The sequence below is a fragment of the Anarhichas minor genome, unplaced genomic scaffold (genome assembly GCF_050575085.1).
Source record: "Anarhichas minor isolate MPS153535 unplaced genomic scaffold, ASM5057508v1 ptg000025l, whole genome shotgun sequence".
NCBI lineage: Eukaryota > Metazoa > Chordata > Actinopteri > Perciformes > Anarhichadidae > Anarhichas > Anarhichas minor.
In genome coordinates, this window is record NW_027466471.1 from 5,184,272 (window position 1) to 5,208,738 (window position 24,467).

Here is a 24,467-nt window from a genome sequence, read left to right on the forward strand (position 1 = left end):
TGTATAGCCATTACCGTAAAAATAAAAAATAATAAATGCAATTCATTTTCAAAAGTTTCTCGATTTTTCTACTTTTAGTCAGTATAACAAAGCAGGTTATTGTTGTACGTGATTCTGCGACTTTAAAAATATGACTAGACTGATTGTATTATTTAGAAAACACTGGGAATTAAGAAACGGCTCATCCGGCAAGTTATCAACCTCCTGCGTCACTTCCGGTCCTCGCTCTTTTCTCTGAGCTTCTATCGGCTGTGTGACCCGCGTGTTTACACACTCCCAGGTCAGTTCACGTCTCTGTGGCCCTATTAAGATGCCCCAACATCGTATAACGTTAGTTGACTCTGTAGAGAAATAACAATTCACCGAGTCACATTGCGCGCTGTGGAAGAAACGGTCAATTATACGTGATGCTAGCATCAGTTTGAAGGGGGCCTGAGCTAACTGCCTAGCACGGCTAGCTAACGAGCCGAAAGGCTTCAGTTGTCATAATTTCTGAGAACCCGGGTTAAGACAAATAAGCTTCCCATTCTCGGTGTCCGAAAGATCAAGCACGAGCCAACAGCACATATTTTCGTTAGGGCACTCTGGGAAAATAGGCTCGTTACGTTCGCTTTACAGAAGGAGCCCGACGTTAACCTAGCGACGAACTCTAGCCGACCACCTCTGTCTCATTCACGCAGAACCTGAGTCGGGACTAAAAAGTGTGCAGCTATTTTTAAACTTCTGTAAGCTGTGCATTCTTGTTCGTATGGTGTGCCAACAGGCAAATCGATTTGGGGGGGGGGGGGTAGGTTTGACACTTGTGATCGCAAACCCCCATGTAGCTAATGGACTGTTGAATTCACACATTATGTGCCATGAAGTGTAGACGTATGCACCATTTTGCATCATTCTCTATTACTGATACTCATTTTAAGTTCAAACTATTAGTATGCACGCAGATGAGCGTTAGTAGAAAACAGAATCAGGATTTGTGAGTGTGAAATATCGTCAATGGATGTGGTATGACTGTGGGTGCTTTCATATGTCTCCCAGCTCTGTCTAGTGGAAATTAGTTTTTTCCAAAATGACATGTGCAAATATATAATTTAATTATGTGTGCGTGTTGTTCCCTGTGTCAGATGAAGGAGTACATAATGAACCAGGAGAAGCTCGCCAAACTGCAGGAGCAGGTCCGCATAGGAGGCAAGGTGAGTTGGAACGCGTGCTGGCAAGCTTCTTTAAGACGATGTTTGTTTGTCCCCCCCCCCCGATTTTTTATCATCGGGTTATTGGTTTATGTATTGGCTCATTGTTGTGCTCTGTAGGGGTCGGCCCGCAGAAAGAAGAAGGTGGTGCACAGGACGGCAACAGCAGATGACAAGAAGCTGCAGTTCTCCCTCAAGAAACTGGGAGTCAACAACATCTCTGGCATTGAGGAGGTACAGCGTGTTCTTTCCGAAATGCCCAGCAATCAGTGGGCAGAGAGGGCTTTTTTCATGACATTTATCCTTTTAGGAGGGTTCAATCTTTTTGCCTCTGACCTCAAACTCTTCACTTTTTCCTGTTTGTGTGTTACTGTAGGTGAATATGTTCACAAACCAGGGGACGGTGATCCACTTCAATAACCCAAAGGTTCAGGCCTCCTTGGCTGCCAACACCTTCACGATCACGGGGCACGCCGAGAACAAGCAGCTCACAGAGATGCTCCCGGCAATCCTAAACCAGCTGGGAGCCGACAGTCTCACCAGCCTCAGGAGATTAGCGGAGAACCTGCCCAGACCAGGTACCCACATAGGGCTGCCGGCAGCGATTCGACGACATCATAGATTTATAAAAAAATGGGCAGATGCGCCCAGTGAAAGCTTGCATTCCCCCAGGAGAACAAGCTGCAGCTCGAAAACTTCCCCTTTGATCCTCTAAAGTTTGGAAGTACTTTAAACTGAGACCCAACAATGTGGAATAGCCACACACACACACACTGCTGCTTTCTGTTTACTTAAACAGCAGTGTGTGTGAGCGATGCAATGGTTTAAAGTGATGTTACAGACTGTTGTTACAGTCTGTAAATGATTTTCCTCGACCCCACACTCATGCAAAAGCACATTTGCTTATCTGAACTGCATAATACTTTAGTGATGAAATCAATTAATGTCGTAACTGTTTTAAGTCGAGTACTTAAGTAGAAATACAGATCCAGTTTAGGAAAAGTGTTGCTATGACAAAAGGCGTTAAAATTAATCTGTGTCACAAAAATCCTTTAGATTTAAATCAGGCGTCTGACAAATAGGGTCTGTTATCTTGTTACATTTTTATTTTTAAGAGAAGATGATTGAATACAATATTTAAATATGGATCAGACAAGTTTTGATATTTATTGTGGGTGATAATACATTTTGGGTATTAATGGGGAATTAAATACAAACTATTTAGAATAATCAATAGAGAACTCTTAGCTGATCTGTTTCAGTAGCTCTGTGTCCCGTCTGTGAACAGTTTGTTCTTCTTCCCCTCGCAGCTGGAGAGAACAAAGCCCCCATGGTGATCGCTGAGGAGGACGAGGAGGATGATGAGGTTCCAGGTGAGCAAGTTTACACATCCCCTTTTAAAACAAAGAGTCGCATTAGTTGTAGTGTAAATGTAATGAAGCATTGAAATGGCCACATTATGAGCCGTACATAACAGGCCGACCTAGACGTTTCTGGTCTTCCTGGATTCATCCAGAGAGCTGATATTTTTTTCGGTTCTATTCATCTTTAGTAATTGTCATTTGTATGCCTTAACTTGTGCTCATTGAGACGTCCTCTCACCTTTTTCTGCCCTCCTGTTTCCGTTCTCAGATCTCGTTGAAAACTTTGACGAGGCCTCAAAGGACGAGGCAAACTAACAAACGCCAGCAAACATGTCGAGGCCCCTCTCAGCTCACCGTACTTTGACACGGCAACACATTTTCTAATTGTTAATCTCTGCAATCGCTCTGCAGCTACAAACAAAAAAATGTAGGTTTTAAAAATTGTAACCATGACAATTAGGCTAAAATGTACTTTTTCTTTGTTACGGTAACTTCATTTATCCTCCTGTTCGATTTGCCTCATTCTGCAGTACAAATGAGATGATTTAATTCAGTGGAATGTGCAAACCCTCTCTCTTACATGCCTCTCCTGCATTGTGATGCCCACATCCCAAATGTATTGGTGGAATGAATCATGTAATAAAAATTACATCAAAAATGAAAAAGGCATTTTGTTAGTTGTATCATAATCCATACCTGCGAACTTGTCACTTATCAGCGAAATTTGCCGTTTTGAATCGAAAATATATCATCCACGTGAATCGTGTAGATCCGTAGAGGTTATTTTTTTGGGGGGGGGTCAACTGGCCAGCCAGCGTTTCTCAGATTGGAGTCAGACGAGGACAAAAGGTGATGTGGTGATCTTCGCAATAAAACATCTTTGATGTGACGTGTCGAGTCTTGGCCAATCAGCGCGTTAAGATGTCTACACCGTCTTCATTTCCCTCCGTTACAGTTCAGACTTGCTGGCTGACGTCCACTGCATGCAAAACTTCATCGACTGTTAACGTTCGTCATTGTCGCGATTTAGGAGGAAAAAAACGTAACGTGATGAAACATGCAGCCCCCCCCCCGTGTTCCGGTTCAGTTCACGCGGTCACTCATTAACGTTAAACCGGATCACCGGCGGATCTGGTTGCAGGTTGTTTGTTTTAACTCAGTAGAATGAGGCGATTTCGTGGTCAGAATAACTTTCATGACCATGAAACTTGAGGCCCAGATACTGATGAGATGATGAGGTCAAAGAGCTTAATGAAGAGGAGGCTGGTTGTGTAGCGCAGCTTGACGCAGGGCTGAGCTGTGAGTGGAGCTGGGCCTGGATAAAGGTGGAGCTGGGCCTGGATAAAGGTGGAGGTCTAAACAGACGTGAGTACAGCTTCCTGCTGTCAGTGTTTTAAATACATTGATAAGGCAGGGTATGCTGAATGCAGCCTCTGCTCCAAGGAGATAAAGTACAGCAGCAAGGGCTCACGTGTCCTCTCATCACACTGTACACACTGTTCACTGTAATGACCACAGCCAGTGTACTAACAGTCCCACGTTGCTCTCAAGAACCCTGAAGTAATGAGAGGGTTAAGGTGCCTGTACCTTCATTTCAGCAGGTTGCTAATGCAGAGGTGTGTATAGATCACAGCTATTATTTTACTCTTGATAAATTACCTTAGCCAGAGTAGATTATCATTTTCATTTAAATAATTGAACTGGATTGAATGCATATTAATTGCAAATAGAAGATAGGCCACAATTCTAACAGCTTTACAGTAACAGTGGAATTTAATAAGGAGCCATACAGTAACAGTGGAAGTTAATATGAAGTCATACAGTAACAGTGGAAATTAATATGAAGTCATACAGTAACAGTGGAAGTTAATATGAAGTCATACAGTAACAGGGTTCAATGAAAACTAATCACTTTCTTTTGTACAGTCGATGGTTCTCGCTACTCTTGCTATCTTTGTTTTTATATGACTAAAACTTTTGAAAATGAGACCTCGGTCTCAATGGATTTTGTCTAAATAAAGGTTAATAATAATAATATTGATTGAAAAAAAAAAAAAGCTAGCTAGCCAGCTGTTCAACTCGAGGTGAAATACTGATTAATCACTGAATAATAAATTAGTTTTTTGCTTAAAGTAAATATTGTCTTATCACTTAATTTTACTGTCAGAGTACACCAGAATGCTACATTTTAAAGCTCATATTTAAAATAAAATTCTCGGAGCATGCACCAGGGTTTCGGGCTTGTCACCTTTTTCACCTCTCATGAGTTTGCAGGTATGATAATCAAACTCATGGTCCTAGTTCAATACATGTCCACAGGGGATTGAGGTGATGGAAATCAGGCCAGTTCTCCTCCTAATAGGGAAAGTATAGCAGTTTCTGTCTGTAGCCCGCCCCTCTTCACAGTGACCCATGCTGAAGGCCCAAATGCCCATGTACAATGTTCTCTCAACAATCTGTCAGATATCAGATTGGAAATAACTCCTCCTTACATACTGTATATTAAGTCACAGAAAACACTAAAGCCTCTTTCTCACGTGTCTGTCAGAGGTGTGTCGTCGTGAAAACAGGAGCCGGAGCGCGTGTTTTATCTCAGGTGCTATAAATCTACTGGCTCAAGACCTCATGGCTTTTCTTTAAATCTATACATCTCAGAATCTCTGACAGAAGCGGTGTCCTACTGGGATTAAAGTTTCTAGAAGATTACAATGTTCCTACATCAGCACTTAAGGTCACCTCATCTCTGGCATTCACCACTGAATATCAGCTGGCAATATGTCTGTGATCAATATGTTGCCAACCAGTCATGGAAGGTGAACATTCAGTATGATGTGAAAGGATCCACCAAGGTTTGAATCAGGGGCACAAAAGAAGCCATACGGAATATGATGAGGCATGTCTGTATACGACACTGATGTGTTTTTGGTCGGGTGGATGTTGAAACCTTGACGGGCTGTCCCGACATCTGACCGAAGTGACCTCAGAGCCGGGTTTAGAAAAGGTTCTTTGGTTTAGGCCTTTAGGGGATTTATAACACATTGAATCATCAGATTCAGATGAAGAAGAAAAAAAAGAAGAAGTTGGGTGACTCAAAACTGTCGTAAGACTTGAAAAGTGTGAGTGGAAGAAAAAACATAAAGCTACACTGAAACAAAACTGAAACAATATTTACAAAAACAAACTAAACTAATTGTAAATTGTATTGTTCAGTGGTAGAGCAACGTATTTAATGTGCCGGCCACCAACACACAGTTGTGCCTCTTCCTGGTCAGTTCAAGACCCCCTGTGTGACCCATTCTGTCCTCCATCAGTAGATCAACTCGTATATTTACCGGCTCTGCATTCATTCAACAGCTGGACCTTTTTGTTGCAGCTATAGATTATCAATAATGTGAGAATTCACCACAGTCGCTGTAGTTAAATACTGAGAATACAGACGAGAGAGAAGGGTTATTCGAGTACATTAAATTAGCAGCAGGTGCATGAATAATGCTGCTTATGCTTTTAAGGAACTGAAACCTGAAACCAACTATTTCTGTTCGAATGACCAGACAGGCTTCGCAGAATTTTAGGTCATAATGCGGTGACAATATGCTTGTCATACCGTAGGTGCTGGATTCTAAGTAACTTGGAGTAAAATGTGCTTACCCACTGACCGACCGCAAGAGCACAGAGATGCAAACAAATGTCGAACGCAGCCCTCCGAGGCTTTGTTTACTGAGGAAGTGCTTCACTCGCAGTTTGACATGTCAGATGATCTGTGAGGATGAACACAATATCAAAAAGTGGGGGAAAAAGGACACAAGAACAAAAGTGCTTTTTTCAAAAAAAAAAAAATAATTTCGAGCATGAAATCGCTCGTGACATTTGGCCGGAGAAAAGTGGGTGTCCCCCCGTACATGACTAACGGGGCAGGGACAGTCCTAGTGTGTGTGTGTGTGTGTGTGTGTGTGTGTGTGTGTGCTCTTTAACTGGGAGCATCAAATGTCTCACAATGATGGGGAGGAGATAAATCATTTAAAAAATGCCCAAGGTAACGCTGGGTAATTTCTGGGATTTGAGTCCAGAATGAGGATGTTTTTCATTACTGATTCATTTGATGATTAATTATTTTCACTTGAATGTCCTAGAAAGTGTGAGAAAATAGTGATAAATGCCCCAAAGCCCAAGTTGACATATTTGAAATTGCTTGTTTTTGTGCTACAAATAATTTAAAAGATTTGTTTGATCATTGACAAAAACTGCACATTTTCACATTTGAGAAGCAACAACTAGTGATTTTCAGTCGGCATCTAAGGTTAAAAACAAAGACTTTATGATATCTGTAGACTTGTCATTTTGTAAAATTACAGAAAAGGTTTAAGCTTTAAGGAACTTCAGGGTTGGGAGGATAGGATTTGCCTCAAAAATACAAGATTAAAGATCAAATGTGTGTGTGTGTGCGCTCTGTATGATTCCAGGATTTGTAATCAGATACGTCGTATCTCACATGCGGCCTTACACCGCGGTGTTTCAACTTAAAAGGTTGAGGGCAGCCCCCCCCGCCCTACTGGACACCCACACCTAACACTTCTTATCTCCATCTCCACCGTCCCTCACTCGAAACTCGCACTTTTGGTCTGCGACATTTGACTTGCAAAACGGTGTCGAGGAAATGCGCCACCAGTGAGATCTTATCAGCTTTAATACATCGCTCAGTTTCCCCCCCCCCCCCCACACTTCCAAAGGTGACATGACGATGATGCATGCCACACTATATAAATGATGCTCAGTGGGCAGTTGCAGCATACGATCCTCTGGATTACGACCACGGAACTTCTGCTCTCCTGATTTGTTGTTCTTTAGTATAGCTTCAGTGTAAACTCATCCAAAATGGTAAGAAATAACTATTGGAATTAAAGATGCTTCTTGTACTTATTATCTGGCCAGTTAATGCGGCAATTGATTTTTTTAAATTTGTAAATGATTCAATAGAACAGGGGGTAAAGGACCAGCTTTGCTACTTTGGTCATTTTGCATTATTATACCACATATTCTCAACTAAAAGCTTTCAGCTCCTGGAAATGTATCATTTTTCCCCTTAATTTAAGGGATCATTATTGAGGTTTTAATGGTAGTAATAGATCTTTTAAAATAATCCCCTCCTCCTCTTCCTGCTGTTTCCTCAGAAGACTCTGTCACTGTGGTTATGTGGGCTTCTCTTCGCCAGCCTCACCGGAGCACATGGACTCAACCGCTTCCCAGAAAACTGTACGTCTTATTTACTCTCCACACGTTTTTATATTTTTTTAAATCGTCTTGAATGGTTCTAAATCTGTTCATCTTGTCCTGTTCTTAAATGTGGCAGTCGTGGTGGCGAAGAGGAACGACACAAATCCAGTCACACTGACCTGCCGCACGGAGGCCCCCGGAGCCGTCACGTGGAAGTTTCAGGACGAGGAGCCGGAGGACGTCCAGCAGAACGGACCACACCTGGCCCTGTCGGAGGTGGGCACGCCCATCTTGGGAGAATACAGCTGCTGGAGGGGAACGGAAATGTTATCATCCACCCATCTGCTGCTGGAGGCTAAGAAGGAAGTGTCAGGTGAGATGCTGCCGATTTCGGTTTCCATTCTTTCTGCTGTTCATGTGCCATAAATGTCAGAGAGTCCTTTCAAATAGAGGAACTTATTGTAACATCCAAAATGTGTAATTCTGGAAACTCTGTGCATGATTCTCTCACTGGAGGATGTAGTATTGAGCTCTTCTACGATGCACTTCCAACATAAATGTCTTGCATTTAGTGAGATTTTCCTCTTCATTTTGTTGGTTTCTATTAAACCGGTTTTCACTCACGTTGTTTTTTTATCTGTAGATTCTCTCTCCATCATTTGTTGGGCAAAGTCTTACGACTGTAACTTCAGTTGTGAGTGCACCCACAGTGAACAAACAGCGGTGCGCTTTGGACTGGGCCATGACTGGTAAAGATTTTTTTTTTAAAAGCAGATTCAGATAACAAATTACGAAGTAAAAGTATTGCAAAAAGTTCATACAGATAGACCGACAAGCCTTTCTGATCTGTTGATACCGCTCGCCCCCTGTAGCAGTGAAGGTAGGAAGTCCTGTCACTGGATCAGCGCCGATCAGCTCGTGGACGGGAGATTCCACCTCGAGCTGTCCCACTCGCTCTCGCCCTACGCCGAGGAGAGCACCATGCTGGAAGTCACCGCCGAGGCCATCGTCCACCTCTCCGTCCTCAGGAAGACCAAGAAATTTTACCTCAGGGACATCGGTAAGCGGACGGGAAACCGAGCATCAGAGGAAAATCACTGACAAAGTTTTGTAGTCGCAATGTACGAAAAAAGAAATGATTCAATCTTGAAGGATGAAATCAAATATTTTGGATTCAAACGATTATTGAATTCCGATGATACATTGTTCAGAAAAGTCACTTTCTGATGACGTAAAAAGATATATTCTACATAAAAACTATAACTACATAAAATTCAGTGTCAAATTGAATATTCAAAAATAACAGTTACAAAAACAGCTGTGATAACTTGCAACATTTAGAACTCAAGTACAATAAGACAAGAACGCAGGTAAATAAATACATGTTTACCTGAATCCTTACTGATGCACTTTTCGTTCTTTTTTTTTTTGCTCTATTTGTCTTCCGTCCAGTTCAACCCGACAGTCCCCAGATTGTGACGTGTCAGGAGGGGGAAGAGGACCTGAACGTGACCATTGAGCCACCGTCCAGCTGGTCAACCCCTCACAGCTTCTTTAGTCTGGAGCACGAGATCCAATACGTGTTGAAAGACAATGGCAAGGTACAAAGTCCAGCGATTCTCTGCGTTGTCCGTCAGTCTCTCTGTTGCTTTTTTGTTTTTTTGTTTTCTTACCATGTGACCTGTCTTACTCTAGCTTGGACATTCATCATCCGTCCTGCTGCCGAAGGGCATCAGCAAGCTGAGGGCTCGCTCCAGAGACTCGCTGGTGCTCTCACACTGGAGCCAGTGGACCCCCTGGAAAAATGTAACCCACTGATGTTTTTCGAACCCACCGCTGTCTTCTCGTGCTCTGTCGTTCGTCCTTACATGTCCACAATGTCCGCTCATGTCCTCTCACCCACTGAGTTTTTCATTGTGTCTCTGGCTGTCTCCCCTTTGGGGCAATCGCACACTGAAGCTTTAGGACAGAAGATCAGTATACACTGCTATTTATATTATATAAAGAATATATATAAATATTATTATATATATACATTATTTATATAATATAAATACATATTATTTATATTTATATTATATATTTAAACTATTTATTTATTCATTCTTAATATTTATTATTTATTCTAACTCATACACACAAAAAGTAAAGCAAACACCATTATAGACATGATTTTTTTTTTTTAGGAAATTCTTTCCCAAGTTTGGGGTCTGGTAACCACCAGAGGTCTAAATAGCGGGACAGTTCTGTGATTCAACATGAAATCTTATCAACCAGAAAAAAATGTCCAAATCTTATAAAATGGGTCTCCTGACATTGAAATCTAAGGAAATCCACATATTACCTCACTTCACACGAGTGTCCACTTGAGTCTGCTTTTAGACAGGCTTTCTCACGACACTCTTCTCGGCCCTGTGTATTTCTGTACAAGTGTGTTGGCGTTTCTGTGTATTCTGTTTGGCGCCGTGCAAAAACAAGCAGCTATTAAAAGAACGTTGTGCTTCCTTCCTGATACATGTTCCTTCTTCATTTATATGTCATGTGCACAACTACTGACTCGAATTAGAAATCCCCATTGGATGCAATGCAGTATCAGTCCACATTTATATACATGGGGGGTGGACAAAATACTAGAAACATAAGTCACTGAGTGGGTGTTATTTATATTCCTAGCTGGGCATGAGACGAAGAGACATGATGCTTGTACTTTTAGTTACTAATGACTACTAGTGGGTCACAGTAACAAGTACAATGGGTGTCTGATTTGATCATAATGACTAGTCCCTGTTTGAATTCACACTAATTAATCTATCAGCAAACAAGTTTGTCCTTATAAAGAAAATCCGTATTCATATTTATAATATTCAACTGTTTTTAGTTGGTATTGAACGAGAAATAGAAGCTTTCCAGCTATGAATACTGTTTAATTCATTTGATAAGATCACCTAGTTTCGGTAGTAAAACCTAGAATGAAATACCTGGCTGCTAATTCTTGTAATCCAACATTGAAGAAGTTAAAAGTAAAAAGATGAAATACAAAATGAAAGAATTTCTCACCTAAGACAGTTAGGAAAACAACGGGACACTCTTTCTCAGCGACTCTCAGCTACAGTGTTATTCTAATATTTTTACTTTTTTACATCAAGATCATCATTCAACAGTTACACACATGTGCTGACATCACAGACCCTCTAAGGCACCAACTAAAACTAGCAAACCAGATTTGTTATAGAGGACAAATGCACTGAAAGCTAACAGTGATTATGATATCAGTTGCTGTCTGAAATTCCATATTTTACTTTTTCCTCCTATAGTTCATAACATGAACAGGTTAAGAGGGACATTTTTCCATCTAATATTCACTGAAACTGGTTAACACTCCGAAAGAAGAACATTCAAAATAATTTAACATTTGGTTTAGATACTCCCAAATCTTAAAAAGTAAAAATCAATATATTGGCTGACAGCTCATTAACAGGCAAAACCCTCTTTATCTGAGAGCCTCGCAAAGACACACCTGGAGCTGAGGTGGCTTGAAGCTTGAGCAGTAAATGACAAATAGCGTGCTCAGTGTGAAAGTGACCAAACAGTCACTCTTAAAGTTCTGTAACAGGAGTCATTCTTGATATTTATAGTCAGAACTTGCAGACTAATTTCATTTTACACATTACAGTTTGTATGCATTTCTTATTCAATGTTCTTCTCATTGTTTCAGACCCTAATCTGTCATTTAACTCATTGCAGGTGAGAAGAGGGAACCTATGCAAATGCAAAAACACAGCAAAATCCTGCTGCCCAGAGTTGCCATCTGGATACTTGGACAACTGCAAGAAGAAACAAAAGAAAAAAAGGAAAAAACATGCCAAGCAGAGCCAGGCAACTTATAAGGAATGTGCTCAATAAGAACATGCATTGCAACTGGGATCCTGCTGGTGTACAAACACCTTTTGTCTGGGAATAGTGGACACAGATTTTGATGTATTTCTCTGAAGTAATTCAATTGTATTTGTCAAACGATTCAACATTGGGGATAGTGCAATACATAGCCGTGCAATAAATCTATATGTTCATGAAAGTCTTATTGTTCAGGTTTTGTTTAAACCGTCTGTATTTTATATGAAGGGTGGCTTCAAGGTTATTATTTTAGTTATCAGCTGGATAACTAACATGTAAACTTTATTGCTGAGGAACTCAGCAATAAACAGAGGAACAGAGGAACTCTTTTCGTTCAGTTTTTTTTTTTGCATTTTATTTGCATGAAAATCTTGCAAGGGTTTGGAAATGCAAGCCATTGCCTCCTCTTCACAAGTGAGTTTTCGAAAATTGGTTTGGGACAAAAAGAAAGCAGCATTAAATCAGAACATCAAGTGGTGATGAGCCTTAAGGTCGGCCTTGCAATATGTATTACCCAATTTTGACGCTCTGACTTGAAGAGAGTCCCTGTGGCTGAATTTGAAGGAGCTGTATTCAACATTCTCAACATTAATTATAGCTGAAAATAACTGTTATCTATGTAAACTGTAAGGGAGCGATCGTTTCTTTTGAGAAATATGTTTCAAGGCTTTCTTGCCAAAAGTAAGATAAGAAGATTGCATGATAAATGTGACCCCCAGAAGCTGGTTGATTTAGCTTTGCATACAGATTAGAAACATTACATGAGATTGGTATCAACAATATCATCTTATTCTCTGCAAGAAAGCAAATAAGTGCATTTCCCAAAATGTCAAACTATTTATTTAATGTGCTTCTCTTTCTATGACAGGCTAACATAACATAAAATCTGTTGACAAGTTGGCTGCTAATATAAAACTATCATCTACATATTGCACAGAGAGTTGTAACAGTTGTCGAAACGAACGAGGTAATGGGGCCCAAGGGCTCATCTTTACCCCGCGGCCCCCTCGCAGGGTAATCCGGTTTTGCGAGATACGCATGCGCATGAAAAGAACCGCGGAAGTGGCTGCTAACCTGCCGCTCTGTTGTTGAAAGAACAACAGCTAGCATACAGTACCACACATGGACGAATACCGCACAGTCTCGTCTACGTAACGTTGAGGAGCTCTACAAATGTCTTGAAAATGGCAAAGGTTGTTCGGACGAAAGCTTTAGTTGTATTCCTCTTGAGTGTTTTTATGCACTTCAGTCGCATGTCAGGTGAGTAAGTTAGGGGGCGGGGGCAATGTTCAATTGCTAGTAGACAGCTAATTTAGCTAGCTAACGGGTCGTCGTAGCTGTTGTTTGTTTAATATCTGTGCATGTACATCTCATTTCACCCCGCTGCTGTGTTTTACCAAACACTGGCTGCATACTGACGATGCAGTCATTCACATCTCTGAGATAAGCCAGCTAACGTCTTTCTCTGGTCTGCCCTAGGTCTCGGGATCAATGAGCTGCTTTACTTCCGGGTCATCAGTCCAGAGGAGATCGGGTACATCTTCAGCGCAGCACCTGCTAAAGACTTCGGAGGAGATTTTGTTAGTGCTCTGCCCTTTTCTGATTTCCCATTTGTTGGCCACGGGATTCTAAAAGCTTCAGACACCCGCACGCTCACCACCTAATGACGTTCCTCTCCTCTCCTTTGGCCCACCAGACCTCATCATACGATGAGATTTTCCTCGTGCCAGCAGACCCAGCAGACGGCTGCTCGGAGTTGGAGGACAGAGAAATCATACAGGGACAAGTAGTGCTGGTGGAAAGAGGGTATGTATGTGTGCACGTGCCTGCTTCACCTGTATCAGCTTGGATGGAGTCAGTTAGTCTACATTGTAGATGTGGTCTAATATTAAGCTGCTTGGTAAACACAGGATATTGGCTTTGACTTTTAGCCCTCTTAAACCTAAATGATACTATTTCAGTTGTAAATATATTTTAACAAAATTGCAGTAAGCTGATATTCTGGCTTTTCAAGAAATACCAAGAATCAAATGTGTCCCGTTAAATATCCAGTCTCAAAACAAACACAGCCTTGCTTTACTGTGTATTATAAGAGTCATCTGTAGAGAACAACATTTGCAGACCTGGGTTCTTGTGGGGAATTGTAGTGACTTGTAGTTAGCTGTAAGTTGCAGGGAAGACGTTGCTTTTCTGGAATGTTTTAATCAAACCGCCTTTAGCGCTGGCCTTTTGTGTGTGTGTGTGTGTGTGTGTGTGTGTGTGTGTGTGTGTGTGTGTGTGTGTGTGTGTGTGTGTGTGTGTGTGTGTGTGTGTGTGTGTGTGTGTGTGTGTGTGTGTGTGTGTGTGTGTGTGTGTGCCCCCTGCAGAGGTTGCTCCTTCGTACAAAAGGCCCGACACGTGGAGGAAGCTGGAGGCAAAGCCGTTCTGATCGCCGATGATGCAGCGGACAATGACAGCCAGTACCTCGACATGATCACCGATGGAAGCGCTGCCAAACCAAGCATTCCTGCCCTGTTCCTGCTGGGACGCGATGGGTAAGACGGATCATTCAGACCTGTTTTATTTTAGTTTAACGCAATACATTTTGGGACATTAACAACCCCCCACCCTCCCTTTTTATGTATTCTAGGATGATGATCAGACGATCGCTTCAGAGACAAGCGCTGCCGTGGGCTGTCATTTCCATTCCTGTCAATGTTTCCTCATTGGCCTCGTTCCCACTCAAGCAGCCCCCGTGGACTCTGTGGTAGAAATGAACCCGCAGCCTCGCAGGGAAAAATTCTTCAGTGTTAAACAAATACGCAAGCACTGCCGGTGGACCAGTCAAATTAGCATATGTACACATGGTTATGTCGCGCTCAAACACGTGGCCAGAGGCACGAGGAGCGAGCCTTTCAACGGTGTTCGAGTGGACTCTTCGACCAGAGTTGTTGAACCAGGTGAGGACAGGCAACTTCAGCAAGAGACGCGTATGCTTATTCTCAGTGCTCAGCTGGTTTTTAACATGAGTCTCCAGATACTTCTGTACGGACGATTTGTTGGTGAAACCGGAAAATTGACGTTAATATGACTCGTATCAGATTGAAGTGCACCATTTATTTTTGCCTTGTGAAATAGTACAAGTTACGCAGGCCGCTTTGTGGGGAATACAACAACAAAACAGGCCCTGACACCATATATTATTTAACTCTTGTACATTACAACATACCAGGGATGTCATCTCACTGTAAAATGATAATAAATACTGCTTATTTGCATGAAGTTAAACAGGGCGGCACTCTGACTCAAAGGTTTCTCATATGGTTAATAAACATGAAGGGTTTCTTTCTTGCATAAAATCATTTATTGCCTTTCTGAGGTACACATCTACACAACTTTAAAGACCCACATTTTCTGTCTGTTTTGCATATATACTAATATTAGCGAAAAGGCAGAATCTCTTCTGCCAAAAATAAAGCAAAAGGTAAATGCACGGTCGCAATACGTCTTCATCCATTAATGGCAGCTGATCAATGAATAAGAAATAGTTTCATCTTGGATTTTATATGGCATGCAATGATGTTTTGTAGCTGCTTCTATATTATTGTATATGTTTATTAATAACGTGCAAAGAGGTCGGTGCGATTCTTTGAAATTTAATCTGGAAAACTAGAGCACAAAACATTAAAATATGAAACTTATGGAGGAGCCAAGTATTTGATTTCTGGTTTTAGTTGATCTCTCGCATTTTTTTTTTCATGGTTTATTTTCAACTAAATTTCAAGTTCATTACAATTACTGTATATTACTGTTATTTAAGGTTTTAGGTCGTTTGCTGTCATATTTACAATATACAGTAGTTTTGTACTGAGAGTGTACAGATATTAGAATGATACATTAAACTTACTGGACTTATACCGTGGCACCTGTATTTTATTGGACTGTCTGCTACTTGCAACAGTGTTCTTTAACATCTAATTTTCCCTGCCCCCCCCCCCCCCCCCCCCCTGTCTTATTGGGAGGGGCTGGTTTTCTTTGTCTTCAGAGAGCTTGAGCTTCGTTAGGGAATATAATGTGAATTGCTTATTTCTTTTTGCTGAAATTTACAATATTTTATGTGTGAGAACATTTGAATCAGAGATGTACTGCTTTACTTTAAGGTCTCTTCACTCGTAGATGAAAGCAGAGGAGACAAGGATAGTGTTGTATTTATTTGTTTATTCATGTGTGGATTTAAAGTAGAAATCAGAGAAGTTTATAAGGATCTGTATTTGTCTACCACTCAGCATATGGGTAACGTAGCCTGTCATTTCAAATTGTATTGCCTTATAATGTGAAAGCCATTGTTGGCCATGTTCATTTACATTTTCTCTTAGAAAAAAGGTACATACATATAATAAATAAAATATATTGCATCACGATTGTAGCATTATTTTCAGTAACAGTGTTTTCCATCTCGATAAATAGTTTTGTGGACTCGGAAGGTTACTGAACGAATTAATATCTAACTAATGTTTCAACCTCACACCGATCCTCACAGAGGTGTAGTCTGTGATAGCAGGTGTGTGGTGGTTATTAGGAACCCAGTGAAAACCGCTTCTGTTTTTTGTTTTTTTAAGAAGACATGTCAGTAATTAATAACAATTAGAGATAGGTGCATATTTTTAATCTTTCCATTCCGTCTATTTAATGTTCAAATGCTCAGTGGTAACTTGGTGTCCGAGTACAAAAAGCAGCTTTACGCACACCACCAAAAGTGTTAATGTATACAAGCTTACGGGCAACAGCAGCTACACCAGGAAAACCCAAAACCATAACAGAATGCACTTTATATACAGTGGGTACGGAAAGTATTCAGACCCCTTTTTTTCATTTTTCACTCTTTGTTTCATTGCAGCCATTTGCTAAAATCAAAAAAGTTCATTTTATTTCTCATTAATGTACACTCAGCACCCCATCTTGACAGAAAAAAACAGAAATGCAGAAATTTTTGTAAATTTATTAAAAAAGAAAAACTGAAATATCACATGGTCATAAGTATTCAGACCCTTTGCTGTGACACTCATATTTAACTCACATGCTGTCCATTTCTTCTGATCCTCCTTGAGATGGTTCTACTCCATTGGAGTCCAGCTGTGTTTAATTAAACTGATTGGAGAATTCCGATTTTTTTTAATGGATATAAAACAGGGACAGAAATAATTGATAATAGTACGTCAAAACAGTCATAGTATAGTAAAAAGTCTAAGTTTTGTATGAAAAAAAACCACAATAATATTCTGAACCCTTTATAGAAAGTCACGCCATAATGTGTCGAAAATAACGTAAAAAAAGGTATAGGCCGAAAAAATTAAATTATATTAAGAAAAAGTCATAGTATCGAATACACGTCATAAGTCAAAGACAATGCAATTAATAGTCATAGTATACTATGTTTAAAAAACGTACTTGTATAGAATGTCAAACGAATGTAAAAAGTATCGTATGTAATTATTTTAAAATGTCAGTCTAGTATGTCTAAAAAAACGTCTTAAGAATACTATTTTTATTTCGCATGAATCTGCTGGGCCCCTTTAGAGTCTCTTTCTCTTCTGTACAGTGTTTCTCTCTCAAACCTGCTCCAACATTTGCTTTCTGGCAATTTCTTAACACAACTGAGTTAATTACTTTCATACAACTAAATTTGAGCAAAGGGACTATTATCAAGAAGAGTCCTCAAGATTAAATCTAATATTGTTTTTCCCCCTTTTAACACGAGCCACGTGCAGAAGTCCTGCTCAGAACTTTTGCTTTGTCTTTTTTTTCACCCTCACGTGCAGCAACGTTGGGCTTTTACTCAGCTGAATATAAGACATTCGCTAGTGTTGAAATATGTTTCTAAGCTAACTGAACCTGATACAGTGTATACACTTCTGAATAGAATGCCTTACATTCGTGCATTAATAGTTCATGGAGCTGTGTGGTCTCTTTAAGCAGGAGGAAGCAACAGCCTCCATAAGTTCTCCTCCTCTTAAAGTTCAAAATGCAGGGATGTTTTATTTTTCACCAGAGACGTCATTGAACACAGTGACATAACCAATTAAAACATGTACAAAATAAAATATTGAGACTAATGGACAACAGTGTTAATCTAATCTGCCAATGCCAGCTAATCTGATGGTAAATAATTGAACCTCGTCATCATTTGTGTTTGTGGGACGTTTAATCTGTTTCTTCTTTTAGATATCGTTGTGGACTTCAAACTCTATTTCAAACGAGGTATGTTTTATTTAAATTAACTTGTACTCTTTATTTGATCTGTTTTTCGACGCAACTTCAACACCGGGAGCTGTCCACAATGACCTCGTGCCAATCGGCCTGGCATCTGGCACAGCACGAGGCAAAAGTGATACCGTCGTCCCATTAAAAAGGTATACGGGTGACTGTTATGTGGTAATGAGGTCGGTTTGATTGGGGTTCACGTGGGCTCTCTGCGTCACAGTATCTGTATTAAAGTTAAGAACGGTGCTGAAACGTGTGGATGAAGCCTGAGGTAAATTAATTCATTTGGAGGCTGATAAAAAATAGTTTGAATATCCCAGAGTCGCCCTCAACAGAGCAGTATATATGAAGAGCGATACAGCTGGCATTTTTTAATAGTTTTGACTTATTTTACTGTCTTCGGAATATGGTGGAAATGACGTTAAATGATATTGAGCTCTTTGCAGATTAACTCTTGTTCATGTCTTTATTTAGTCATCTTCATACAGTCCGTTCATCAACTAATTATTGCACTACAGCTGCTGACGGAGTCCTCGGTTAACTCATCTTTTTGGACTCACACTGGATCTTCACAACTCCTTCCTTTGCCGCGTCCCCTCACCGACAGGTGTCAAGCCGACTCAACTCCATGCATGGCAACTTTACTGCTGAGAGAAAAGAATGACATCGTCGTTGCAGTCCCGGCCGTTGAACCTCTTACCTCTTGGGCACGCTCTGCCCATGCGCACAGTCCTCACCGTGGCTTTCACAGATCGGCGGCCTCGTTCCCAAACGTCAGCCCCTCCTCCTAACAGCAGCCTAAAAACTGCATTACTATACTGTGTTTAAAAAAATCAGCCCTGTCTCCTAAAAATTACGTTCCCCCAAAACAAAAATGCATTCTCAATTACGTTTGACGATAAACGTATTTTCTCCCTGCTTACGTTTGTGTTCGACGTATTCCAAATACGTTTCAAATCAACATATCTTTGCCATACTCTAGTCTTTATTATTTTTCTGTGATGTGCCTCGCCACCACGAGTTGTTGCCCCGCGGCCTGATGGACCTGACGACGGGGTGCCTCGCGGCGGGGGTGGGTGGAGACTGCGCCTCCGGCACCAACGGGTGAGCGCCCGAAACTCGGAACCATAAAACCAAGTCCCGGATTTCACCCGGGGGACGTTCTGGAGGTATTGTGGCCGGGTGATGTGCCTCGTTGCTGGGGAGGAATGAGCCGAGAGTGGTGGGGTGTTGTGGAGGTATATTTTATTTATTTGTATCTATCTAACCCTGCCCTAACCCTAACCATAACTTCCACTAGGAAGCCACGTCCCCACCCAAACCTAACCCGAGAGTCACGGTTAGTCACGGATTTTACCCGCGGGCCTTTGTGGAGGTATTGTAGCCGCTTAATGTTCCTCGTTGCTCGGCCTGGATGAGCGCGTTTCTGCTGGAGACAGGCGGCGTGTTTTGGTGGTATCTCGGCCGACAATTCGGTGTTGTTCCCAGGCGTGGATGTGCACATTTCTGCCGGAGACAGGCTGCGTGTTGTGGTAGTATTCTGACCGCGTAATAGTGCGAAGGAGAGGCGGTGGTGGAGAGGGAAAAAAAGGTTAAAGTGTTAAAATGTTGATTAGAAACGTATTTGTAATACGTCAAACACAAACGTAATCAGGGAGAAAAGGGAGAAAATACGTTTCTAGTCAAACCTAATTGAGAATGCATTTTAGTTTTGGGGGAACGTCATTTTTAGGAGACAGGTTTGCAGGTTGCAGCCGTAAAAAAATAGGCCTATAGCTGCGATTCAGCACCACAGCAGCGGACAGCGACACCGCTGAAAGCAGCAAATGAAGCTGCAGGGAGTTTACCACGGCCGAAAACACAACGGAAGCATCAGTGATAAAAAAACAACAACATCATTTTCTTTCAGCTAAAGCTCATTATCTCACTACACCGAGTTGTTCATTGGTCATGTTCATCTGAGCAGATATCACCTGGAGCCTGGCTGTCATCTAAACCCATCTACACATCATGAGAGCAAATTATTTTAATCTATTTCAAATTGAAATCTTTCATATTTCCCACTTTGTCTGAAATTCCTTTTTTAATTTGTTTGCCTCTGGTGTGGATAAAATGAAAAAAAAATGAATGAAAATATGGAAACATTGCAGAATATAGCGTTTGCATAATACACTTTTTGACTGTAGTTTGAGTATAGGCTGTATGTTTTCAATCGAAATTATTCAAAGACAGAGAGAGAGAGAGCAAAACAAAGAAGACAGTTGAAGTAGATGAGAATAACATGCTGAATGGAGGCCTCTGGTTCTTATTTCCATCACTTGTTGGTATTTTCCTTCCCGTGACAGGAGCCGACTCTAAAGAAAGACGTACAATAAGGAGCAATGGCTGCAACTAAATCAAATCACAGATAAAAACAAGTTGAACATTATAGTGCATTTTGCGTGCGGTTCCGCACAGTGTCCCCCCCCCCCCCCCCATTACCTCCATCTACATCTCGGACACACTCTGCCCCACACAGTCCTGACCAGGGCTTCCCTCAGAGACGGACTCCCCCAGATGTACACGGACGGCGTGCACACCGCGTTGAAGCGAGCCATGATGGCGAACAGATTGGTGGCCTCGTTCCTAAACGCCAGCCCTCTTCCTAACACAAATCTGATGATGATGTTTAAAAAAGAGGGGCACCACAACACCAAGAAGCTTACGATGACGAAAATAATAATCCTCAACGATTCCTTCTTGCTCTCTTTGTCGGCGCCGGGAGGCTCTTTGTCGAGCTGGAATCTGGCGACCACGAACAGTTTGACGGTCATGACCACTTTGGTGAGCACGATGATTTGTAAGCTGACAATGCCGTACACGTATATCTGGAATGCTTTGGAAAGTGGCAAACAACTCGTGATGATCGTTTGGACGTAGACCAGAAGCCAACAAAAGACGTTTGCAGAGATAACCACCCGCCGGGTTATATAGCGCGTGTAGATGAACGGATGACAAACGGCAAAGTACCTGTCAAACTGTGCGAATAGAAATGTCATCACGTTCACCCCGAGGAGAGACGGTAACATGTTGCGAGTTCCATTTCTGGACGGATATCCCTCCTGAACATCGAACAGACCGAGATAATACACAGAAATCCCGACCAGAGTGTCAGCAATACTGGTGTTCAGCATGAAAATGAACCGGTTCTGGAGGCGGAGGGCTCTGGTGGCCAAGATGGCGACGACCACGGGACCGGCTACCAGAACCACGGTTGTGGCGAAGACGATGTGAAAACCAAAAATGAGAAAATCCTCAGGACTGTCGAAGTTCACCGAGAGAGGAACTCCTCCTCCTGTCGCAGAGTCGGTGGTGTTGGAGGGGAGCATCATTAAATGCGCAAACAGCGCTTAAGCGCTACCTTTTATTTTATACGCGAGGACCTGCCGAGCTGTGAAAGTCACTGGCCTTGATCTCGTGATCTCTTGAGATGCTGCAACTCTAAAGTCTCGTTTTTTCCGTCTTTCTTTTCTCGTTCTCCTTTTAACATGCAGCCAAGATCATTTAGTTGAAGGCAGATGCTAATGGGACCCATGTGCCAGAAGCCAAACAACATTTGCACCCGAGTTACACGTGGATATTGTATTATGTATATCTGGCCCAATATGTGTATTTTTACTCAACCTAACCAAGTAGTTTTGTTTCCTAAACCTAAACAAACTGCGACTGAAAAAGGAATAATAATAACAACAATAACAACAACAACAATATATGATGATGATGATAATAACATTAACCACAATAATAATAAGAATAAGTCGACTAAAAAAAAGGCTCACTGGACTCGAACTCCCATTAATAGGTCCTCATCCCGATACTTCATAATGAAGATAATACGTTGTTCTGATATATGATATAGGTCATAATGTACTCTGTAATGTTAAGCTACTGTTAGTTTAACATACCCACACGTTTTCAGACTTTTACCCACCGATTCCCTAACTTTACATCGTCTTCCCTCGTACCTATCGCGGTGTTGCACCGTTAATGTTCACATGACACTGTAAATCTGGAATAACCATGCTGAGTTTTGAACCTGGACATCATTTGTGATTGTAGGACGTATAATGTCTTCAAATGTCGCTCTGGACTTCAAACTCTGTTTCAAACAAGAGACGTTTCACTTAAATACACTTTTTTTTGTATCTGTTCTTTGTCAGTATTAGATTTCAGCACCAGGAGCTGTACACAAGGATCGCGTGTCAATCAACCTGTCACTGCACAACGCGCAGTACTGCCGTCATCACATTAAATCCATTGGTTACTGTAATATGGTAATGTTGGATTATATGGGCTCTATGTATCAGTACAGTAAATTTACGAATAATGCTCCATCGTTTTAACGAGGCCTGGAGAAAACGTTCAGTATTCATTCAGTATGACGACAGAGTGATGCAGTAGGCGTTTGAAAATTAAATATTTTTTGCATTTTTGATTGTCTTTGGAATATGACAATGGAAACAAGGTCAAGTGATGTTGAACTATGAATTCAAGAGTAAATAATCAGCAAAGATGAATGTTACAGTCTCTGCATAAATGTTCCTTATCTTTTGATAAATATACTATGTATATATATAATACATAATTACAATCATAATAATAATAATAGTTATTCATATTATATAATAATAATATAATAATAACTATAATAACTATTAACAATGGTTATTATTATGTTATTATAAATATCATTATTATTATTACTATTATTACGCTCAACCCGAAATTAACAATATATCCACTTTCTTTATTAAAAGTGTGTTCTTTGCATCATTAATATGTCATATTACATTGCATTTAAGCCTATAACCACATTATCAAAAACCTTGGATGATTGTAGTATAAGAACTTACAGCCTACTCTCCTGGGGTACAGCTCAAAAGATACGTGGTCAAATAGTTTGTTTGTTTTTTAATTCAGATTTTAGGCAAAAATTCCAACGTACACTTGCGAGCTGATGCAGGCACAACACACTACACAACACTATGGCGCTTGCCCCGGATGTGAAACACAAAGAGAAAATAGTCCCCTGGACCAGAGGTCTTCAACAGGGGGTCCGCGACCCTTAGGGGGTCCGCGGAGGTACTGCAGCGGGTCTGCGAAATTTGTGGTTGATAAGACAATTTAAAAAAGATAAAAAATAAATATTTTTTAATTTTTTTCTAAACATGAATCTGTCCATTATTTTAATACTTCAGTATTGTATGCAATATAACAGGTATGTTTATGCATGGCAGTGGCACTAATAGGCCATCACTCATTTTCGTTTCCACATTTATGTTTAAAATGAAAACATCAATTTGAATAGCTTGTATGCATGATTATCATGCAATTGACAGACAATGTTGATATTGGCATTGGTATCAGTTGACAAGGTGTGTTTATAAATGGCAGTGGCACGGCCACCCTACTCACTGTACCTTCCACATGTTTAAAATAACAACATGAATATATGAACCTGTGTATTATTTGAATAGCTTGAATGCACAATAAAGAGGTATGCTTATACATGTTATTAGGCCCAGTATAATATAAAACACAATTTTATACAATATATATAGTCGGGGGTCCCTGCTCCATCTCTCTATCAGTTTGGGGGTCCTTGGCGTGAAAAACGTTGAAGACCCCTGCCCTGGACTGTCAAAGGACACAGACAGAAAAACTCTGATCATGACGGAAATGAGCGGTGGAAGCAGCTCAACCTGACCTGCGACTAAATTAGCCTGCCACGTTTAATATCGTTTTTTTTAGAGTGCAAACAGACTGTACCTTTTCCGTGGTGATTGGATCAGTGTAGGAGGAGACAATGGTCGTGGAGACTGATCAGAACTGTCTTTCCCCTTTTTATTTTTGAATAAGTTTCCTTTCAAACAATAATATAAAAAAACTCAGAAGTTAAATGATCTTTACACTTAAAGTTGAGCCTCTTACCACCACAACCATCGTGGTCCTCCCTGTAGGGGAGAAACTGTTGTCCACAACAATACGGAGCTGACTGGGGTCCTGAACATTCGGCTGTCAGCGGCAGCGGAGATGTCCGCGGTGCTCGACCGCATCCTCGACCATCAGCGTCAGGGCCACACCGCTGACCATGGTCCGGTATTAGTGGGTGACAGTGGCTCGGAAGCTGTCTGTATACTAACTCCAGACGTGATTCATTCTGTCAAATTGGCGCTTCACACATAGCGTACTATTTATCCTGGTTTATTAGTCTTACTTATTTATCTTAGCCTGTTATGCTCTTATGAAATAATTATTGTACTGTTGGTGTGACCGTTCACAGTTGCCCACTGTGCATTACAACGAGATGTTGCGTGGTCACCAATGACTATGTTAATAGGACGCATTGTTTTACGCTTCTATCTAAAGCTATCTCCTAGGAGAACAGGTAAGCTGTGTACAGTAAACAGGGCCTTCCATAAGGACATAGAGTAGCCAGCCAGTGGATTGCCAGCTGGGGCCAAACCCTGTAGGTCTGTATCAGCCGGCTGTGCGAAACGGTCCTGCGCTCTGACGCGGAACTACGCAGAGG

At 41.1% G+C, this 24,467-nt stretch overlaps 4 protein-coding genes across 4 annotated transcripts; 3 read left to right on the forward strand and 1 right to left on the reverse strand.

Moving 5' to 3' along the window:
- The first annotated feature begins 190 nt into the window (after positions 1 to 190).
- On the forward strand, positions 191 to 3,216 carry LOC142957410 (transcription factor BTF3-like). Its single transcript, XM_076099222.1, has 6 exons — positions 191 to 280; positions 1,122 to 1,190; positions 1,308 to 1,421; positions 1,564 to 1,765; positions 2,498 to 2,560; positions 2,820 to 3,216. Exons 2-6 carry the CDS (start codon positions 1,122 to 1,124, stop codon positions 2,864 to 2,866), a joined length of 495 nt encoding a protein of 164 aa, XP_075955337.1. The 5' UTR covers positions 191 to 280; the 3' UTR covers positions 2,867 to 3,216.
- Positions 3,217 to 7,683: 4,467 nt separating this feature from the next.
- On the forward strand, positions 7,684 to 11,997 carry il12b2 (interleukin 12B 2; the record flags this gene model as incomplete). Its single annotated transcript, XM_076099224.1, has 7 exons — positions 7,684 to 7,801; positions 7,899 to 8,135; positions 8,406 to 8,511; positions 8,635 to 8,822; positions 9,215 to 9,363; positions 9,458 to 9,568; positions 11,507 to 11,997. Coding segments are annotated over 7 exons (1,068 nt in total), but the record flags the coding sequence as incomplete, so codon positions are not given.
- Positions 11,998 to 12,698: 701 nt separating this feature from the next.
- Positions 12,699 to 16,054, forward strand: LOC142957511 (protease-associated domain-containing protein 1-like). Its single transcript, XM_076099396.1, has 5 exons — positions 12,699 to 12,916; positions 13,136 to 13,236; positions 13,353 to 13,462; positions 14,023 to 14,190; positions 14,286 to 16,054. Exons 1-5 carry the CDS (start codon positions 12,841 to 12,843, stop codon positions 14,404 to 14,406), a joined length of 576 nt encoding a protein of 191 aa, XP_075955511.1. The 5' UTR covers positions 12,699 to 12,840; the 3' UTR covers positions 14,407 to 16,054.
- Positions 16,055 to 20,373: 4,319 nt separating this feature from the next.
- On the reverse strand, positions 20,374 to 21,264 carry LOC142957672 (uncharacterized). Its single transcript, XM_076099623.1, has one exon. It carries the CDS (start codon positions 21,262 to 21,264, stop codon positions 20,374 to 20,376), a length of 891 nt encoding a protein of 296 aa, XP_075955738.1.
- Positions 21,265 to 24,467: the final 3,203 nt, after the last annotated feature.

Bases quoted from the DNA above. Each gene is read 5' to 3' on its own strand.
- LOC142957410 (XM_076099222.1), top strand. From the start codon at position 1,122: ATGAAGGAGTACATAATGAACCAGGAGAAGCTCGCCAAACTGCAGGAG. The intron at 1,422-1,563 runs GTACAGCGTGTT...GTGTTACTGTAG, and splicing joins ACATCTCTGGCATTGAGGAG to GTGAATATGTTCACAAACCA. The intron at 1,766-2,497 runs GTACCCACATAG...TTCCCCTCGCAG, and splicing joins GGAGAACCTGCCCAGACCAG to CTGGAGAGAACAAAGCCCCC.
- LOC142957511 (XM_076099396.1), top strand. From the start codon at position 12,841: ATGGCAAAGGTTGTTCGGACGAAAGCTTTAGTTGTATTCCTCTTGAGT. The intron at 12,917-13,135 runs GTGAGTAAGTTA...GGTCTGCCCTAG, and splicing joins GCACTTCAGTCGCATGTCAG to GTCTCGGGATCAATGAGCTG. The intron at 13,237-13,352 runs GTTAGTGCTCTG...TTGGCCCACCAG, and splicing joins AAGACTTCGGAGGAGATTTT to ACCTCATCATACGATGAGAT.
- LOC142957672 (XM_076099623.1), bottom strand. From the start codon at position 21,264: ATGCTCCCCTCCAACACCACCGACTCTGCGACAGGAGGAGGAGTTCCT.